This window comes from Neomonachus schauinslandi, chromosome 2, assembly GCF_002201575.2.
Source record: "Neomonachus schauinslandi chromosome 2, ASM220157v2, whole genome shotgun sequence".
Taxonomy (NCBI): Eukaryota; Metazoa; Chordata; class Mammalia; order Carnivora; family Phocidae; genus Neomonachus; species Neomonachus schauinslandi.
In genome coordinates, this window is record NC_058404.1 from 51,369,097 (window position 1) to 51,390,113 (window position 21,017).

Below are 21,017 nucleotides of genomic sequence, written 5' to 3' on the forward strand. Positions count from 1 at the left end.
TTTAGTGCTCTGAATATATCCTGCCAGTCCTTTCTGGCCTGCCAGGTCTCTGTGGATAGGTCTGTTGCCAATCTAATGTTTCTACCCTTGTAGGTTACATATCTCTTCTCCCGAGCTGCTTTCAGGATTTTCTCTTTGTCTATGAGACTCGTAAGTTTTACTATTAGATGTCGGGGTGTTGACCTATTTTTATTGATTTTGAGAGGGGTTCTCTGTGCTTCCTGGATTTTGATGCCTGTTTCCTTCCCCAAATTAGGGAAGTTCTCTGCTATAATTTGCTCCATTATACCTTCTGCCCCTCTCTCTCTTTCTTCTTCTTCTGGGATCCCAATTATTCTAATGTTGTTTCGTCTTATGGTATCGCTTATCTCTCGAATTCTGCCCTCGTGATCCAGTAGTTGTTTATCTCTCTTTTTCTCAGCTTCTTTATTTTCCATCATTTCATCTTCTATATTACTGATTCTCTCTTCTGCCTCATTTATTCTAGCAGTTAGCGCCCCCATTTTTGATTGCACCTCATTAATAGCCTTTTTGATTTCTACTTGGTTGGATTTTAGTTCTTTTACTTCTCCAGAAAGGGTTTCTCTAATAACTTCCATATTTTTTTCAAGCCCAGCTAGTATCTTTAAAGTGATGATTCTGAACTCTAGATCTGACATTGTACTAATGTCCGTATTGAGTAGGTCCCTGGCAGTCGGTACTACCTCTTGTTCTTTTTGTTGAGGTGATTTTTTCCGTCTTGTCATTTTGTGCAGAGGAGAATAGATTAATGAGAGAACAAAATGCTAGCAGAGTAACAACGTCCCCAGAAAATATACTCTAAACAAATCAGAAAAAACCTGAAGCAGTGGGAAAAGAAAGGGAAAGAGAGAAAAAAGAAAAAGAAAAAGATAAAGATAAAAACAAAAACAAACAAAACAAAACAACAACAAAAAAACCAGAATGTGATCAAATATGATCAGTGCCACACACTAGATTTGGGGTATATTTTGGTCTTTTAGAAGAAAGTGCCTCCCAAAATTTTAAAGAAAGAAAAACTTATATATGTACAAAAATAAGGGTTGATATGATGAAGGGATGGAATATGACTGTAAAGATGGAAATTATAAAAAATTTTATAAAAGGAATTGATAAGAAGTTGTTTGAAAAAAGAAAGAAGAGGATTTAAAAAAAGAAAAAAAAAAGGGAGAGGATGTGATCAGGCAGGGGAACAGAAAACACCATATACTAGAGATTTAGGGTATATTTTGATCTGTTAGAAGAAACTATCTCAAAATTTTAAAGAGAGAACAACTTATATATATAAGCCAAAAATATGGGTAACTACTATGAAGGGATAGAATATGACTCTAAAAATGAAAAATAAAAATGTTTTTTTTTTAAAAAAAAGGGATTGATAAGATGTTGGTTGAAAAAGGGAAAAAGAAAAATTCAAAAAGAATAAAAAAAGAAAAAAAGACAGTTAAAAAAAATTAACTTTGAAAGACTACAGAATCATGGTAAAAAAGCCATGAATTCTATGTGCAGTAGTCCCCTAGAGCTGGAGTTCTGCCGTTCTCATTGATGGGTAAACTTGGTCTTGGCTGGCTGTTCTCGCTGATCTTCTGGGGAGGGGCCTGTTGCCGTGGTTTCCAAATATCTTTGCCGGAGGCAGAATTGCCCCGCCCTTGCCCCCTCCCAGCTAAGTAATCTGCTGGGGTTTGCTCTCCGGGGCTTTTGTTCCCTGCGAGCTTTCCGTACAGCTTTGGAGGCGGAGAGTGAAAATGGCGGCCTCCCAATCTCCGCCCCGGAGGAGCCGAGAACTCGTGGTCCCGCTTCTCAGTGAGCCCCCAGAGAAAAGCCGTCAGTCACTCCCGTCTCCCCGGTCTCCAGCCGCACTCCGTGCTCACCCGGCCTGTGACCGCGCGTTTCTATCTCTGGCACCCGACCCCGGGTGGAGTCTCCAAACCCAGCAGATCCCTGCGGTGCACTCCCGCGCGGCTCCTCCCGGGGGAGGAAGGTGAGTCTCCCCGGATCTGCCGCTTGTTGGGTCCCTGCTGGAGGAGCAGTGGCCCGACTGTGCCGCGGATCACGGTTTATGGCAACCCCGAGCTGAGAGCCCGCGCCTGGGCTCCGCCTCTGCAGCCGGCTTCCCTGCTCCGATACCTGGGAGCTCTGCCACACTCAGGCACCCCCAGTCTTTCTGTGACCCGTGGGTCCTGAGACCACACTGTCCCGGAGGGTTCCACCCCCCCGCTTAGCCACCAGAGTGACGTCCCTCAGCGGAGCAGACTTTTAAAAGTTCCGATTTTGTGCTCCGCGGCTCTATCACTTGCCAGAAGCGGCCGCCGGAGGCCCCTCCCCCGCCGTCTAGCCTCCCGAATATCGCCTCGGATTCACTTCTCCGCACGTCCTACCTTCCAGAAAGTGGTCGCTTTTCTGATGAGAGAGTTGTTGCTCTTCTTTTCTTCGATCTCCTGTTGAGTTTGTAGGTGTTCAGAATGGTTTGATCCCTATCCAGCTGAATTCCTGAGAGGAGACGAAATCCAGGTCTCCTACTCCTCCGCCATCTTGCTCCGCCCCCCAGTATAGGTTATAATTTAAATATCTGCATAGAAAAATACTATTTGTAGAGCATCTACTATGATCTAAGACCTATGATAAATTTACCTAAGTTCAAACATCTGTTGTAATTAAAATAAGCAAAGTGAAACATGTATTTTGTGCTTGTTTAAGGGGAGTGGTGTCAAGATGAAATTAAAACAAGCACTTAGTAATATATGTACCCCTGTGTTTATTGCAGCATTATTCATAACAGCCAAGATATGGAAGCAATGTTAAATGTGCATTGATGGATGAATGGATAAAGGAACTGTGGTATACATATACAGAATATTACTCAGCTATAAAAAAGAATGAAATCTTGCGATTTGTGACAACATGGATAGACCTAGAGGATATTATGCTAAGCGAAATAAGTAAAACAGAGAAAAACAAATTTGCATGTTTGTGGAATCTAAAAAAACAAAACAAATGAACAAACAAACAAATTGTAGAAACAGACCCATAAATACAGAGAACAAACTGATGGTTGCCAGAGGGGAGGGGTTGTGGGGGATGGGTGAAAACGGGTGAAGAAGAGTTGGAGGTACAAACTCCCAGTTATGGGATGAATAAGTCACAGGAATAAAAGGTACAGCATAGGGAATATAGTCAAAGGTGTTGTAATAGCATTGTATGGTGGCAGATGGTAGGTATACTTGTGGTGAGTGTAGCATAAGGTAAGACTTGTCAAATCACTAAGTTGTACACCTGAAACTAATGTAACATTGTGTGTCAACCATACTTCAGTTGGAAAAAAAACAAAACAAAACCGAACAACTTAGCAGCACATGAATCATAGAGAACTTGTGACACTGGCCTTGTTACCTGGTCCACTCCAGTGATCCTTTCTGCTTTCCACATTCCCAGGCATGCGCCAAGGTAATGACCATGGCACTCAGTACCGCTCAGCCATCTATCCAGCCTCTACTGAGCACATGGAGGTGGCCCTGAGGTCAAAAGAAGACTACCAGAAGGTAGGTTCCCCTCTTGCTCCTGGATTCCCACTGTTGGCCCCTACCAGGTCAGACCCCACCTGTAGAGGGAGAATCTGGTTGTTTTCACCTGGCACTGTGTTCCATTTACACAGTTTTTGGAAATATCTGTCAGCTTCTGCTCCATAAATATGCTAAATGAGATTTTAGGAGTAGGCCCTTGTGCATTTCTTACTAAAATCAACTCATCCAGATGAATATGTATCTTGACATATCATCTTCTTTTCTATTTCTCTCTGCCTCTCTCTCTCTTGCTAAATCTCATTTTTTCTTTCTTTGCCTTATAATAGTTTGTTCAGGCTGCCATAACAAAGTACCACAGACTTGTGGCTTAAACAACAGAAATTCATTGTCTCATGGTTCTGGAGGCTGGAAGTCCAAAATCAAGGTGCTGGCTCTGCTTGGCTCATGGTTCCTTTTGAGGCTTGCCACAGAAGGTTCTGCCCCAGGCCCCTCTCCTTGGCTTGTAGATAGCCGTCTTCTCCTTGTATCTTTTTTACATTGTCTTTCCTCTATCATGTCTGTTTCTGTGTCCAAATTTCCCCTTGTTATGACAACTCCAGTCATAGTAGATTATGGTCCAACTGAATGACCACATTTTAACTTGATTACCTCTGTAAAGACGCTATCACCAAATAAGCTCACATTCTGAGATACTGGGGGGTTGGGATTCCAACCTGTATATTTTTGGGCACACAGTTCAACCCAGAATACTCTGTCTCTTGCTAGTAACAGTAGATTGAAGTATAATGAAAATACTACTTAGAAATATAGATAGAATAGCATGAAATAATTATTTTTACTATTAACTTGTATTCTATTTAAAAATCTCCAAAAGAGATTTGGTTCTTTTAAAAATAACTTGCATTGCTTTAATTTTTAGAACTTTGTGATAATGTTTAAATTTTAATTATTGTTATATTTCCTGACTTAAATTTATGCTTAACAATATATCCAGTAGCTATTATAATGCTGATCTATTTTAGATTTATGTAAAAAGTCTGATATATAATAGTCCCCAGCAATCTGTGGGTTCTCCACATATCCTCCATGTGACAGAGATGGCAGTGAGGAGGAGGCAGAGACAAGAGTGTTATGTACTGATGAAAAAGTAGCAGAACATGAAGTTCATGGTCAGTTTGACTCTGAAAAGCAGAGAGGGCTAAAGGAAATGCTGATAGAGCCCCATTTATTCTCAGTACACCCCCTCCCTCCAGGGCTGTGATGTCTACTTGGGTGATAATAGTAAGCATCCTCTGGGTTGGCTCTTAGTGGGTCTCTGCCCTTGTGTAAACCCCTGTCCTTGAGTATGGGCTGCATTTAATGACTCACTCCCAATGAATGACAGAAGTGGTGGGATGTTACTTCTGAGATGAGTTTATTAAAAGATTGTGGCTTCCATATTGGGGGCCCTCTCTTCTTGTCTCTTGGATCACTTGCCCTGGAGGAAGCCAGCTGCCATGTTGTGAGGCAGCCCTGTGTAAAGGTTCATGTGGCAAGGGATGAAGGCCTCCAACAAGCACAGGAGCAAGCTTGGAAGCCCCTCAGCCCCAGTCAAGCTTTCAGATGAGTTTGCAACCCCAGCTGACAGTTTGACTACAACTTCATGAAAGGCCTCTAGCCAGAGGCACTGAGCTAAGTGGTACTACAGAAACCACAACATAATAAGTGTTTGTTGTTAAAGCTGCAAAGTTTTAGAGTAATTGGAGTATATTTATATTGCCATTCTCAAAAGCTTTTCACTGTAAATGTTCCTTTCTTATGTCTCTGTTCATCATGACTTTTCTGATAATGATGGGCTTACCTGGGCATATGTGGTGGTGGTTAAGCACATAGCCTTCAGCACCAAATTGTCTCAATTCATATGTCAGCTGTATAACTTTTTATCAACTACCTGACACTTAGAAAACTCTATGTCTTATTTAACTCACGTAAACCTATGAGAGAGACCTCATTATTACAGACCCCTGTATTTCAGATGCCCAGAGTAATAAGGTTAAGTTAGTAGAGTAACTGGGATTACAGAAAAAAGACCAGATTCAGGGAGATGAGTTGGACAGCTGATGCAGGACTCAGGGCAAGAAATGATGGGAGCCTTCTCTAGGGTGCTGCCAGTCTGCATGGAATGAAGGGATATTTAGGAAGTAAAAATAATAGAACTTGGAACTTGATTGGAAGTAGAGAAAAAAGGAGAGGGAGGAGTCCAGGGTGATTTGTAGGTTTCTGGCTTGCAATGTTTTGCATGAAGGTATGAAGGAACTGAGGCAGATTTGTGGTGAAGGTACGTCTGCTCTGGAAATGAGTTTAAGGGACCTATGACCTGGGCATCTAGATGATTGTTAGGAAGAGACGTGGGCTGTTTCTTCCTTGCAGGCAGGGTTGTTGTGACTGTTGACCCGGTTAATGCTTGTAAGGCACAGGGCCTAGCACATAGTTAATGCTCCACACAAATGGTAGCCCTTTATTATTGGGAGTTATTTTTGGTAAATGAAGCCCTAGTTGCTGATACAGTCACTTGGGATAAATGATGAGATGAGAAAAGGGGGGCCCCTGGGTGGCTCAGTCATTGAGCGTCTGCCTCCTGGGATCGAGCCCTGCGTCGGGCTCTCTGCTCAGCAGGAAGCCTGCTTCTCCCTCTCCTACTCCCCCTGCTTGTGTTCCCTCTCTCGCTGTCTCTCTCTCTGTCAAATAAATAAAATCTTAAAAAAAAAAAGAGAGAGATGAGAAAAGCTCAGGACTTGTGAAACACCAACATTTGAGAGGTGGGTAGGGAAATGCCTACACCAGGCAAGATGCTGTGTTAGACTCAACAGAGCATCAGCCCTAAGCAAGAACTTAAAAATTACTTCTCTTTGGTTTAATCTTACTATATTTAATTATAAAGGCAATGTGAGTAATTAATAATACTGAAAATGACATGTGACTAATGCTATATGTAAATTACCTAGTGTTATGATCCAGTCTCTTAAGGTACCAACAGTTATGCTAAGAGATTGGAGAGGGATATTAATGTCTCTCTAGAATATCGCCAAATGAGATGATGATATTCTGGTGTTCACAAGGAGGATTTTAAGTTCTAAAGGTCAGTGCCTTCCATCTGATGATGAAGAAGCTAACTTATACCTAATTTTTTGGCTTCTATCCCAGTATAGTTTCTTACTCTTAGCTTTGAGTGGAACCCATGTTGATTTTAGATAACTGATGTACATAGGAATTAAAATTAAGATATTAAATATAATTAACTGTTTTAATAATTTCTCCATTATTTTTGTAGCCTTGGGGAACGTTAATCTTATACTCTAGATAGTTTTTCTACCCAAATACTTTCTGGGTGTTTTGTACCTAATTATGCAGGAATTAAACACATACGTATGTATACATATTTTTGTTTGGTTTTTAAGAGTAGAATCTTTTCTTCCATAAAGATTGGGGTCTCCTGTGCCCCAGCATCCAAATATCCATTGCTGTTAATGTAACCACATATAAGTGCTTTATTACCAACTCAGAGAACAAATACTCTCGCGTTTTTTTTTTTTATTTTACCACATAAATAAAAGCCACCCTCCATTCCCCTGATAGGTGGGTGGTAAGTCTGGTGTTGGTCTCCTGACTAACTGACTAAAACCCAGAGTCCTGACTCCAGAGCAGCACCTCCAATACAACTTTCTGCCATGATGGCAGTGGTCTCTTCTGCCCTTTTCAATATAGTAGCCACTGGCCACCCTCTTGCCGTTGAACATTGAAATGTGGCTAATGCAACCGAGTGGCTGACTGTTTTGTTTTGTTTTATTTTAATTAATTTAATTGTCTATTTAAATAGCCACATATGGCTAGTGGTTACCTGATTAGACAGCAGAGCAGTCCATAAGGGGTGTGTTGCAGGGGGCACGGGGCATGTTAGTCTGGCTTCCTGGCTGGGACACTCAAGATTCCAAGCCTTCTGCTCTTGTGTTGGCTTATTGCAAGAGCATAGGGCTGCCACAGAGCACAGTCCTCATGGCCATCAGAGGTGCTACACCAGGAGCTGCTCCCCTGCTTTCTTTTCTGGAGATACGCAGCTTGAAGGTCAAGTAGTTTTCCTTTCAGTCACCACTGGAAAGAGCTGAATGCTGAAAGCCATAGCCTAGGGACCCTTGGCTGAGCTCAGTCAATTGTAGAGGGGTCTTCCATTCCTGATACAGTCTTTGCCCAGGATTTATCCTTCTGTCCCACCTTGAGCACCGGGGACTACTGTCTCCTTTCCCCCTTTTCAGATCTATACAATGAGAGGGCAAGGACATTTGCCTTTTTGGGAACCAAAGAACAAAGTGCCACCTTTATCCACCTTCCCTGGCGAGCAGTAGGGCTAACTGTGCCCCTGCACGGGGGTTACCACTATCATTTTTATCTTAGTCCTGGTCCCATGGAAAGCACAAGCAAAGGCTTGTGTGTGAGGGCTTAACTTGGGAGTGTGGTGCCATGGAGGGAGGAGGCAGGGCAGGGGCATAGAAAAGAAAGGTGGGAGAATTAAATATATGTCGGTCTGTGCTATCAGTGAGGGGTTGTTTGGTCCTTCTGAAATGACCAGTCATTCTGGGAGAAGAAGGGTAGCACGTGTCTAATGGATACCATTCCCCGTGGGTTCACTCTGCGCTTCTGGGTGGCACCTGTGTGGATGTAGGAGATGTCCCTGCAGCAGGAGGCAGGAGGCACGTGGCATGGGTGTGAAGTGAATCACTGTAGGGTTGCACCTGCATAAAGCTAACCAGAGTCCATACAGAGCTGAGCAGTGCAGCGGGGGCTGGAAGAGAGAAAGGTGAGGCTGAGAGGATTTAAGCTGGTGCTCGAGAGGTGGCTGATGGAACCATCTACAAAGGGTCCTTGACCCGCCCCTGCCCCAGACCATCCAGGCAACTGACTGACTACAGTGCCTCAAGGATGATCTACCATGATGTAGTGACTTTCTGGCACCTCTCCTAGAGCAGAGAAAGAAAAAGACAAGTTTATTTTTCAGCAGGCATCCTGCTGTAACCAGATAGTTATATAATATACCGTTACATGTGTAGTTTATATATTTACATATAGTATACATGTAGCTGTATAATAATGATGATGATGATAGAACAGCAACACCAGAACCACCTGAGTGCTTACAATATGCTAATTACTATTTTAAGCACCTTATATAAATGAAATCATTTATTTATCTGACTATATTTATCTATATACATGCATAGATATAATGGATATGTTTAGATAGAGGTATGTATGTGTATCTCTTTGTATCTTTATGTAAAATTGAATGCATTCATGTGTTTCTTATTTCGAAAGTTGTATACATTTCTAACCATCCATTCAAGTGGTATAATTGACAATATACACACCAAAATTCAATAATCTGCTGTGCCTATGAGAGGTGATATAATTAGCTTTTACACCATAAACAAGTTGATCTGTGCTTTTGCATTTACCTTAAAAAAAAAACACCTTAATAATGTTCCTAATAGATGCCTGATTCACCCTTTCCCTTACTCCTCCCCTTGGGTTAATAGGATTAACTTAGATTCTGCTTTTCCAGTATGTCTCCACTGTGCCTACTTCTCTGTCATTTTCATGTTCACTGTCATAGTCCAGGCTACCATTATCAATTCCTAGACCGCTGGGCTGAACACCTCTCCACTGCCCTCCTCCCACACAGGACAGCCAGAACAACATCCTAAATCTAATTCCAGTCATGTCCTTGTCCTGCATCAAAGTCATTCATGGCTTCCCACTACATTTAGAAAGAAATCCCAACTCCTTAGCATGGCCTACAAGGTTCCAAACAATCATTTTGCTATCTTCCCATAAGACGTCTTCTAGTCACAGGGCCTAATTATTATGGTATAATAAGAATTAACATATAATTCTTGCTCAGAGCTCCAAACCTTCAAATAAAGTTCAAGAACGTCTGGAGGTCTGGGGACTCAGAGTAAGAACCAGTCACTCACAGAAAATTGTACAGCTGTGCAGTGAACATCCTAACAAATGGTTTTATATTTCTTTGTATTTCAAAGTTAATTCTTATGCAGACTCACTGTTGCCACAGAGAGACTGATCTTGGAGGTTTGAGGAATTGCTGCTTTGTCTAGTATGTGTTCTGTACAAGGAGGAAATAATTATTGAGTTAACCATAGTGTTCTTGACCCTAAAGCCAAGATTATCTTGCAAACTCTCCTGACAGAGGAAATTGCTAAGTGTCACAAGCATAAAACACCATTTTGGTAAGATTAAGTTAGTGGTTGGTACAGGAAACTGTCTTCCTTTTTCTCATATGCCATATCTCTGACTTTTTTTCCCTCTCTTAGTTACAAATGGCTACTGCAGCTAATGACCACAAACTTAGTGGCTCAAAACAATAGAAATTCATCTTCTTATAGTTCTGGAGGCCAGAAGTCCAAAATCAGTTTCATTGGGCCAAAATCAAGGATTCAGCTGGGCTGTGTTCCCTCCAGAAGCTCTAGGGGAGAATCCCTTTCTTGACTGTACTCCTCTAGGGGCTGTCGACATTCCTTGGCATGTGGCCACATCACTCCATTTTCTGCCTCAATGGTCACATTGCCTCCTCCTCTTCTGTGTGTCTAATCTCCCTCTGCCTCTCTCTTATAAGGACACATGTGATTGCATTTAGGGCCCACCTGATAATCCAACATAATCTTCCTGTCTCAAGATCCTTAATTTAATCATATCTGTGAAGTCTTTGCCATGTAAAATAACCTTCACATGTTCCAGCGATCAGGACATCGAAATTCCGGGGGCACTAGTATTCAGCCTTCCACAGTCTCCAGACCTGGTTTCCAGACTAACACTGTCACGTGTCTGGCCTCAAATGGAGGACTGAAACTGGGAGCCCTTCTCTTCTGGGCTGCTCAGAAGAGGCACGCCATGCTCATCGAGTGAGTACCCATGTGAGTTCTTCTGGATCCCAGGGCTAAAAACAGAACACACTTAATTCCCCAGAGCAGATGAAACTTGATCTCCTCTTCCTTGAGATCCTTGTCTACTTTTGAAGGGAGGTAGAAATTTGCATAAGCTTTTCCCCTTTCAAACATATATACCCTCAAAAAAGACCCAACTTCACCCTATGCTATTTACCAGAATAAAGTAGCATACCAAAAATAACAACAGAAAAAAAAAATCCTAGCAGCTAGATTTTGGGGATGCTTGGAGGAGAAAATTATGTGTGTGTGTATCAAAATAACATTTGAATGGTTGGCAAGAATATTCTAGTACTCTCTTAGCCACTTACCACTTATGAGTCCTTGACTTCTCTGGTCTTCATTTTAAATTATCTAACAAAATTTCCTCAAGGTTTATTGTAAGAATTAAATGAGACTTTACATAGATGTAAAATGCCCCTTGTTCTAGACTGAATATTTATATAAATACATTCATACATACATACTAGCAAACATACATACTACTAGCATGTAGTAGTCAGCTAATATATATATACACATATGTATTTAAATATTTTATTTATTTATTTGAGAGAGAGAGAGCTTGCACAAGTGCGGGGAGGGCAGAGGGAGAGAGAGAATCTCAAGCAGCCTCCATTATGAGCACAGAGCCCAACGCGGAACTTGATCTTGCAACTCTGAGATCATGACCTAAGCCGAAATAAAGAGTTGGATGCTTAACCAACTGAACCACCCAGGAGCCCCAGCCAATATATATTAATTGAAGTTGAGTCCTTTCAGTTTTCCAATCCAGAAAACAGTTTTAATTATACTAACTCAACTGAGAGAAATTAAACATACTCAGTAAATATCCAGTTATGCTATAATCATCATCCCATAACTGGATCTGACAATTCCCTACCAGGAGGCACAGATCCTTTGTAAGCATCTGTGGGCTGAAAATTTGAAAATGTCCTTCCTTCCTTCCTTTGATTCCCATCTTCCTGAGGAAATTAATACATTAATTACCTTATCAAATATTAATTCTGTACTGATTAGTTGCCAGACTCACATTACAATTGTTTCAAGCACAGCTATCTGAAGAAGGATCTCATGAAGTTTGTTGTCATCAACTATGCTATATATAGTCATAAAAGCCCACATGTCATAAATGCTCTTTCTTGGAGAACATTCCATAGCAACTGTCCTAACATTAAACTCTTTGAGGGCTCCTGGTCATCCTTGTTTCCCCTGAGGCCTGGTACTGTGCTTGGCACCTAGCAGATTATCAGCAAATATTTGTTGTCTTGGACAGGAAATATGGAGCAGGATAAAGAAGCCCAGTGTTACCCCCTTGTTATGGGCTGAATCTTTGTATTCCCCAGAATTTATATTGTTGAAGCGCTAACCTCCCAGGGTGATAGAATTTGGAGATGGGGCTCTGAGAGGTTATTAGGGTTAGATGAGGTCATGAGGGTGGAGCCCCCATGATGGGATTAGTATCCTTTTAAGAGGAGACACCAGAGAGCTCTCTCTCCACATGCACACAAAGAAGAGGTCATGTGATCACACAGTGAATGATAGTTGTCTCTAAGTCATGAGAATATTCCTCACAATAAAACCCACTTGCTGGCACCTTGTCTGGGACTTCCCAGCCCTAGAACTGTGAGAAATAAAGGTCAACGCTGACAAAGTCACCAGGGAGGGGTGGGAAGAATCACCCTGGCCGTGGCCCTCCTCTACCTTTACTGACCATGACCTTGGACAAGTCTTTACAGTTCTAGTTCCTTGTTTATAAAATGGGGAAAATAAGAACAAAACTCTTTATAAATCTAAGTTTTCAGTGCTTTGTGCCATATTACACAGGTGACCCTCATCCTTACACAGGGAGGTATTTCAGGATCTGTTCTCCTACCTGCCTTAGGAAGGAACTGAGCTCAGAGGGCTTCGTTCACATCCCCAAGGTGACCTCATATTACGTTTAGAGTTAGAGACATTTGACTCTGAATTCCGTATGCTTTGCTCACATGTTGTGTGGGGGGATTCGATAATCTGTCAAGCATTTTACAAATATCAGGGTTTCATGGGGTGACTCTGGAGACAAGGCTGTTTGCAGTGACTCCATCTTGCTTTTCCAAAGGCCCTCAAATTCCCAGCCATTGTGAAAATACAGGACCGGGGAATCTTCCTTTCTGTCATGCTTGAGAAAAATGTCAGGGTTATTTCCATGTCTTTGTTTATCGAGAAAGGGGGTAGGTTATCCTTGGGTAAAAATATCCCGACTCAGTCTATTGTATGCTCTGTGCTGTGTTGTTAAAACCAGCAACCACACTACAAGATTCTGCTGTCACAAACACCAGAAACCATTCATCTGCGTCAAAGGACCCTGAATAGATGTGGGGAAATGTCAGTTGGTATTTTATGGTTTGGGGATTAGCCAGTTGTTGTTGCTCTTCTTTTTTAAATTTGTGCCGTTGTTTCAAGTGTGGAGTTACAGGTTTTAAATGTCCACGGAAAGACCCTGAATAATTCATTCACTTACCTTAGTCAAAGAGTAAAATTCCCCTTTGTGTGCCCAGCAGTAAAGATGAAATTCATCTTAGACCCTCTTGTAGCTTTGTAGTTATCATTACAGGTATTATTATAAACTCTTAATAAGAACTCATGAAATAAATGTTTTAAAGATGCCCATTTCTGGGATTCAGGCATCTATATTTCCATGTATGCAGCCATATAGACAGCTAAATCTCTAGCCTTAATGGTTTAGTTGCATCTGGGTATTTATTTTCATTTCCACTTACCACTGTGTGTTAGACTCCCTGTGTATGAGTACAGATTGACCTTTCCTGCACTGTATTTAGAAATATCTGCATTACCCCTGGGCATTTGTTCATTAATAGGGGGTGGAGAGAGGAAAAGCTTGTAATAATGGGCTTTACATATTATTAAACTGTGTGCATCCACATTTGGATCCAAAGGAAGAAAATCTGGTTTGTGTTACTGCCCTCTGGTGGTTCTGATCCATCATTGCAGTGGCGGGAAGTGCTGCCCTGGGGTGGAGTGGGGCCTGAGAGGCAGCTTCCAGGAGCAATGCGCATTGCTGGGCTAGCCGCCTTTTACTCACGTCCCTGCTTTTCATTCAAGTGCACCGCAAGAGCCCTAGGATGCCACTTACTGGCCTGAATAATGAGAGAAGAAAGCATGCTTGTGAGGCCCAAGAAGACATCTTCATGTCAGTGGAGGTATACGTGCAAAATAACCCTGACTGTCATAGGGTGATCGTTGAACAAATTCAGATTCTCCACGGGCCACGCTCCTACTCATCTTTCAAGGCCAGTGTGGGAAGAGGCAGTGGCTCTCCCCCAGTGTGACATCTGTACCCCTTGTGTTACACGGGATGACTTCGGGGTATATCCGGATGAACCTTTTACATTTTAATAGTTACCTGTTTACTTTAGTATGTAGTAGGAAAAATGCAGTGAAGGTTTGAAGCCCACGACTTCAGGGACGCTACTGCAAAGACCAGGAAACGGCGTCTCCATACACAGCTGCGTTCTTTGCAGCAATGGGCCACTTCTGCTCATCGGCTGATGGAGCAGAACCCCGTGGAGGCGGGCGGATGACATGGATCACCAGTGGTTCTGCTACTTGCTTGTGGTATGACCTTTGACTGTTAACCTCCCTAAGCCTGGGATTTCCTGATTTGTTGGGATGACAGTGGCGACTTCTTAGGGTGATGTGGGCATCCTATGATATGGTGCATATATGTCAAGTGTCTGTCACAGACTAGGCGGTCTCATTTCCCCATGCCCCAGGACGCTGCTCAGAGCCTGCCTTCCTCCAGGTTCACATCGTGCTTCACTCGCCGCACTTCCTGCGTCTTCCCCATGTTAAGAGTTTCCATATTTCTTTTCACTCTTGATTCTAAGTGGGAGCTTCCTTTGCCTTGCCTCCTTTGCAACCCTCCATGTGGCCCTTTGCAGAAAGCAGGCACCCCGTGAATGTTTGTTGGGGGCCTTAAGCACAAGTGCACAATCATTCTAAGCCACATTTCCCCATCCTCTGACGCATTTGGTGCATTTCATCTATCAGATTAAGACAGTCCTCTACTTTGTCCCTTATGTCTCTCTGATTCATGTTGTTTGATAACAGCAACAAGATTAGGTTCCTGCCCATTGGCTGCAGGAAAAAAGGCCTGCGGTGTCTTCTGCTTGTGGGCCACTAATATCACCTCCTATCTTACCAACGAATATATATGTTCATTCTGTGCCCCCGCGTGCCCACGCTCTACTGGTTAATTTCAGTGGCAGAGAATGGGAAGGCAGTGGAAACATTTTAAATACGGTATTTTAGGGCGCCTGGGTGGCTCCGATGGTTAAGCGTCTGCCTTCAGCTCAGGTCATGGTCCCAGGGTCCTGGGATCGAGTCCCACATCGGGCTCCCTGCTCCTTGGGAGCCTGCTTCTCTCTCTCTCTCTCTCTGTCTCTCATGAATAAATAAATAAAACCTTTAAAAAAAATACAGTATTTTATCTAGGATAGGATCTATTTTAGAGACAACAAAAGAGCCTTTGTTGCTCAAGCAGGTAGATCGGTAAGCCTTGCCCTGGTTTAGTCTATATAAAATGGCCTTAGGAGCGGTAAGATCAGAGAAACTACCTGTGGGGGTGAGGATCTAGGAGCCCTTACATTTTAGCGGTACCAAGAGTGAACCGGGGTTTGCGGTGGGCCTACAGGGGTGGTGTGTTTGCCTTTAAAATTCCTGTGGATTTTGACTCAGCTCCATGTGGTTCTAAGTTTCCCCAATTCACCTCCATAGAGCTTCCCAGCCTGTTCCTAAATGGCTGCAGAATGGCTGCTTGCATTTCTGCAGCGAAGGCGATGTTCATTTAAGGCTTCCAGAAATCAGAGCTTTCATGTTTGCCATGAAAGCCAGAGAGCCGCAAGCACCTCAGTAGCGGAGATAAAAGGACATTCGTGTTTGTGCATGTGTGTTTAGAACTTAAAGGACAGGGAAGAGAAAGGAAATAGATGTTACAGCTTTGCACTTACTTCAAAATCTGCCTCACTCCCTCTGGTGGGACCATTTAACTCCAAATGCCTCCCCCATCCCCCTCCACCCCCATCACATGCTCCCCACCCCCACCACATTCATCTTGGCTCATGTGACATCTGTTCTGGGCACTGCGCAGCAGTCTTCCCGTTGCCATGGTAGCCGGTGGAGAGAGCCCGCCCATTGGCTGCTAGCTGAGAGGAGGAAAAAAGGCCTGCAGTGTCAGGGGTCGTGTGCCTAGTGCTTGCCTGCCACTGTTTTCAGTCAGCTGCTGGCTGGGCCACATTAACGGCGCATGCTGCCGCGGCCAGGGGCCCGCAGGGACCGCCTGCCACAGCTGTGTACACCGCCCGGCAGAATGGGGGACCCAAGGTCAATGTCATTAGATTCTCCCTCAAGTGTGAAGTGTGTGAAGGACAAAAGCAGCGCACGGACGGAAAAGTGGGCCGCTGTTTCCTTCACCTTGAACTCCTCCGAGCTCTCTTTTCTTGTGTCGGTTTGGATTTGAAATTTGGTAGAATGACCCCTTCTACTCCCAGCCGTCCTCCTAGTCAGAGGGCCTGAGCCCAAGTCAAGCTGTCAGAACAAAGCCTCTATCCGATTCCATTTCCTTGACCATTACCCTGTCACTCTAAAACGAAAAGAGGACAGCCTCCCATTTCGAAATGTACACCTGGACCTGATTGTTTCTGAAATCATTTTCCTCTTGTTGGATTCACTTCTAAGTTACCAGTGCATCTGGGATCACTGTTCTGGCCTCAGAGCTATAGCTTACCCATGTCCTACGTGCGTTAAGTGAAGGCCAAGTGAACCGGTGTTCCCCATGCCTGATCTTGCACCTGGCCAGTCAGACATGTATAGAGAAGTACAGCCGTGAAGCCCTCCTCAGCTGAATCCTGGCTGCCTCCCTCAGGGTTTGGGGTCCCCACTGATGAGGGATGGGGGTACCTGTGCTCCAGCCACACCTGGGGACTTCAACCTCCAGATCCGGGCACTAGTTGGGATTTGGCCATGGCTGCTGACCTTGCCCCCCAGCACCAACACTGACAGCACCAGTTGGGACAGTGGAGATTGGAGAAGGCGCTTTACTGAGTGTTCTCTTATCTGCTCCTGGGAGGCGGTTATTCCGAATCCCTGCTTTACAGGACACGGAGGCTCATAGCTCCCAAGGTCACACAACCTGTAAATGGGTGAGCTCAGGATTCGTACTCTGCTTTTTTGCTTGCAAACCGTGCATGCTTTTCCCCTTCTGTCCCATGGCCACAGTAGATTCCTGGACATTTAACGGCCCCATAGATTCATATATAGGGAAGTTGGGCTGTGATCGGGTCATTCCTCCCATTTCTATCTGGGCTTTATCATGCCCATTTTACGTTTAATAAGACTGTGTCGTTAGTGTTTAATTTGTCAAGATCAACAGCTAAGGGCTTGAGGAGTTTTTGTTGTTCCTCCTTCCTTCTTTGTCACGTGTGGTAATAGCCTGACTGAAAGCACTGTATACAGTGCACTCTCACTGAGCAGAAGGCTCTTAGCTAAGGCCAGGGAGGGGATTTGTGCCAGAGCCAGGGAGACCAATTTAAAAATGATTGTTCCTTCTACTTCCCTCTTTCAGTCTTATTTTGGTCACTTATTTATTTTGGGGATGGTTCGGGCATTATCAAAATAGAAACATCCCACAAAATCATGACAAAGAAGGTCTGTGTTATTGATGTCTGCCTCTCTGCCACCTTTGCTGCTTCCTTTTGTCCTGAATCTAGAAGTTTGAGGATTTAGTCCTAAATCTTCAAAAAGACTAAGGAACAGGAAAAAGTGTTAGGTCTTTTTGTATGATTATATGAGAGTGATTGCTTCTGCATCTTGGCAAAACCAGGACTGACACAACTGTCAGTGATTCACATACTAGTCTTTTCTATCTGTATGCTGAGCAGAGCCAGCAAAGTTAACAAACATTGGATCCGTTTGGAGCTGAGGCAGGGAGTCCCTGAACGCTTACTCTCAACTCTAGTATCCTAATGTAGCAAGAGCTTATTAAACCTATTGGCAAGCCGTAACCGAGTTTCTTCCTTTCCTCCTTCGTACACTGGGCATAGCATCCTCTTAGGGGAATTTAAGCAAAATGAAGAGCCTTTGCTTGCCTAGAGATAGGACCTTAGCAAGCATGCAAAAGAATATACCTTTATGGCAACAAGAATGCTAAAATATTTCACATCACAACTCAAACGATGCTTTTATTAAAACCTGAGTGGTGAAGTTACTGTAAGTGCTATTTCGCCCCCAAAGATAGGATGAAGTCTATAAAGTGAAGGGGAGTCTATCTTGACTTAAGAAACTTACAAGCAACCGTTCTTCTTCTTATACTTTCCATTTACCCCCAGTATTCATCGCTAATCCTCCTATTATTGTCCTTGATCAGTATGTATGAGGCCATAAGAAAAATATAGTGAGAAACAGATTTTAACAATGAGTTTTCCAGAGAGAAAACTGAACAGGTAAAAGCCAGAGAATTTCCTGATGTCTGTTTAAACACCTGGAAATGAATCAGTATTGAACTCCTTGGATGGGTAAGAAATCTCCATGGTCTATGATCATGATTTATTAGAGACACATAGGAGTAAGACCATTAGCCACCAATACTCCGACTGCCTACTTTACATTGAAAAAAAATGGCAAGGTTTTCTTTTTTCTCCATTTTCTTATCTGTATAGAGTCATCTACCTGGAAAAAGTCCTTTAAATCATTTAGTTCAATGTTATTTAGCCACAACAATGTGGATTAGTGGTTGTATAAAATGACTTAATTTCTTCGCTGGTTCTCAGATTGTAAAACAGAATGGTAGGAAAGGAATATGGAGTGGGGTTAGAGCCTGATATTTTCTCAACAGGATTTATCAGGCACCTACTGTATACCAGGAGATTAAATGACAACATTTGTCTTTGATCTAAACTATAAACTTTTTATACCTTTTACATCTTCTTTGTATGTTTTATAGAACATCATGTCCCTTGCCAGGCGATAAATGCAAGGGACAAGATCCTCCAAATGTAGATCTACTGTGTGTTTTATGTAGACGTCTTCACGTCCTTTAGGAAAGCACCAGACCCTTGTGCCACAAGATTACTTTACAAATGTGGAAACACACTTACCAAAACAAATACTTTTTTGCCAAACAGCAAGATTTACTAGAAAAGGAAAATAATTGTGTGAGAAAGAAGGAACCTGGTTTTGGGGTTATCATTGTTTGTGCCAAAGACACTTAGTTGAATGAAACACTAATACATTATTTTTATACATATTTGCACAAAGGGTGTTTGGTTTCAGGAATCCGTAGAGTTTAACACCCAAGCACTTGTGATAGGAAAATGTTACTAAAACATTATTAGTATGCAGCAAAGTGCCCTTCTCTCTGCTAAATCAGTTTGTAAAGTGGTCCTAAAAAATTCACAAATCCTTTGTTATGACAGCAGGGTTTTGTGTTTCTGATGCAAGACTGAGACCTGAAAGTAGAGAGGTACATTTGGTAGCCCGGGAAGTCAGCAGATAGAGGAGGCGATAAAAGATAAGAGAAATGAACCAAAGGGATACTTGAAGGGCAGCAGAAGAAAAAGAGTGTCCTTAGGGTAGAAGGGAAAGGCAAACGGGACATGTGGGGGATAGGCAAATAAGAAAATGGGAGCCACCGTATGCGTGTTGCGTGTGGAAAAGGAGCCTAGAAGGGTATAGGCCTGGATAAAGAAGTCCCAGCAGCAAGTGAAAGAAAGGTGGCCGGGAATAACTGTGTTCTGGTAGAAAAAAAAAAAAAAAAACAACCTCAATATTTTAGGACTGACTAAACACTGGGAAAAAGTCACACAGACAAAAATGGTCTGAGAAGCACTGTGTTTGTCCTGAAAGTTTCTAACACCCTTGGATGACTTTTTTTTTGTGGAGCTTCAACTGCTCATACTACTTTTTAAAAATAATGTCCTAATCTGCAAAGCGGAGCTCGTGATCCTGGCCCTGCTTGCTCACATTGTGGGGGTTGAGGATCGAGGGAGACTGTAAGTGTGAAGAGGGTTGTAATCTGGAAAATGCTGCACAAATGGCATTAGCTAAATTGGGGTTGTGGGGAACAAAAGATAGCCCATTGTCCAGTCCTTGCCAAACTGTATTTTCTAGCTGATGAAAGATCCGACATTTTATCCTTTTCTATTGTTTCATAGAATCTGGGTTATTACCTTGTTCTTGGGAAGTGAGATGACCTTACTGCAGAGGTGAAGTTGAGGGTGGCTTGTCTATGAAAATGTAGTTTATGTGCCTCTTGTCACCATGGCCCCCCAAATTTAGCATGAAACCTTAACTCAAGGACTCTCCCTGAGGAGCTGCGTTTCAGTTGGACTCTAAAATTCTTCCATTACGATCCCTTTCTTTGAGTGTGGAGACGGGCTCTTTTCTGTAACTTTCCCGGCTAAATAACTTTCCTTGAGAAGGCAACTCACTCTTTTAATCAGAGTCGAATTTGTATCATGAATTTCCATAATAAGTTTATGATTCAGGGCCTATATTGGCCAGTTTTAAATTGGCTTTGTTCAGAAGTCAACATGTAAAGTCCACAAGGGAAATAAATGCAGCACCTACCCTGTTCCTGGCTGTCAGTTTTGGTTTGTTTTTTTTTCCCCTATAAAGCGAGGGGGTTTTCACTACAGGTTGTCAGACGCTTTAAGAGAGGAAACACAGGGACTCTTCGGGCCTCCTCTCTTGTGTCTCCTCAGGCCCTATCTCACACAGGCCTTTGCCCTCCCTTTCTCCAGCTTCAGGTGGATCGCGGAAGTAGCTGCGTTGACTGGCTTGTCCACTCCTAGGGTGATAGCAGCTGTCAACACGGCCATTACCTGTCCTGTGGGGTATGAGAATATGAGTGGCCATTAGTGCTGTCCCAGACTGGGGAAGAGACCACGAAGGGAGTATATGGCTACCAGAGACCACGCATCCGCAGCTGCCCATCCCCAGCGGGGCCCTGTGCAATTCTTAGGTCTTCCAAGCAGACTCCAAAGTGCCCAGCTTTTATCAGTACCACTGGGTTGTTGAACCCGATTTTGGCGACTGAAAAGCATTTATATCCCAATTCTATTTACTGTGGAAAACCTGTGAGCTGTCACATTCAGAATTATTAAACCCACTTAACAGAGTGGTAAGGATTATATACGATCACATTTCCCCTTAAGTCAAAGGCATTTACCAAGTACCTGCATATTGCAGGGAGAGGATCTAGAAACGTGTGTGCAGGGTTGCTTAGAACTTGGAAGAGCATTCTGCATCAGATTTTCTATGGGCTTCATCTCCAGTTAAGCCTCAGGTAAAGAACAATGCTCAGGGCACCTGGGTGGCTCAGTTGGTTAAATGACTGCCTTCGGCTTAGGTCATGATCCTGGAGTCCCGGGATCGAGTCCCGCATAGGGCTCCCTGCTTGGCAGGGAGTCTGCTTCTCCCTCTGACC

General features: G+C 43.2%; 1 protein-coding gene across 2 annotated transcripts in view; it reads left to right on the forward strand.

Moving 5' to 3' along the window:
* The window catches only part of MSRA (methionine sulfoxide reductase A), a 443,442-nt gene that overhangs the window by 334,805 nt on the left and 87,620 nt on the right, over positions 1-21,017 (forward strand). For both annotated transcript variants that reach the window (XM_044912851.1, XM_021698928.1), the window contains one exon: positions 3,451-3,557. In XM_044912851.1, the coding sequence (XP_044768786.1) occupies positions 3,451-3,557 (107 nt within the window). The remainder of the gene's footprint in view (positions 1-3,450; positions 3,558-21,017) is intronic.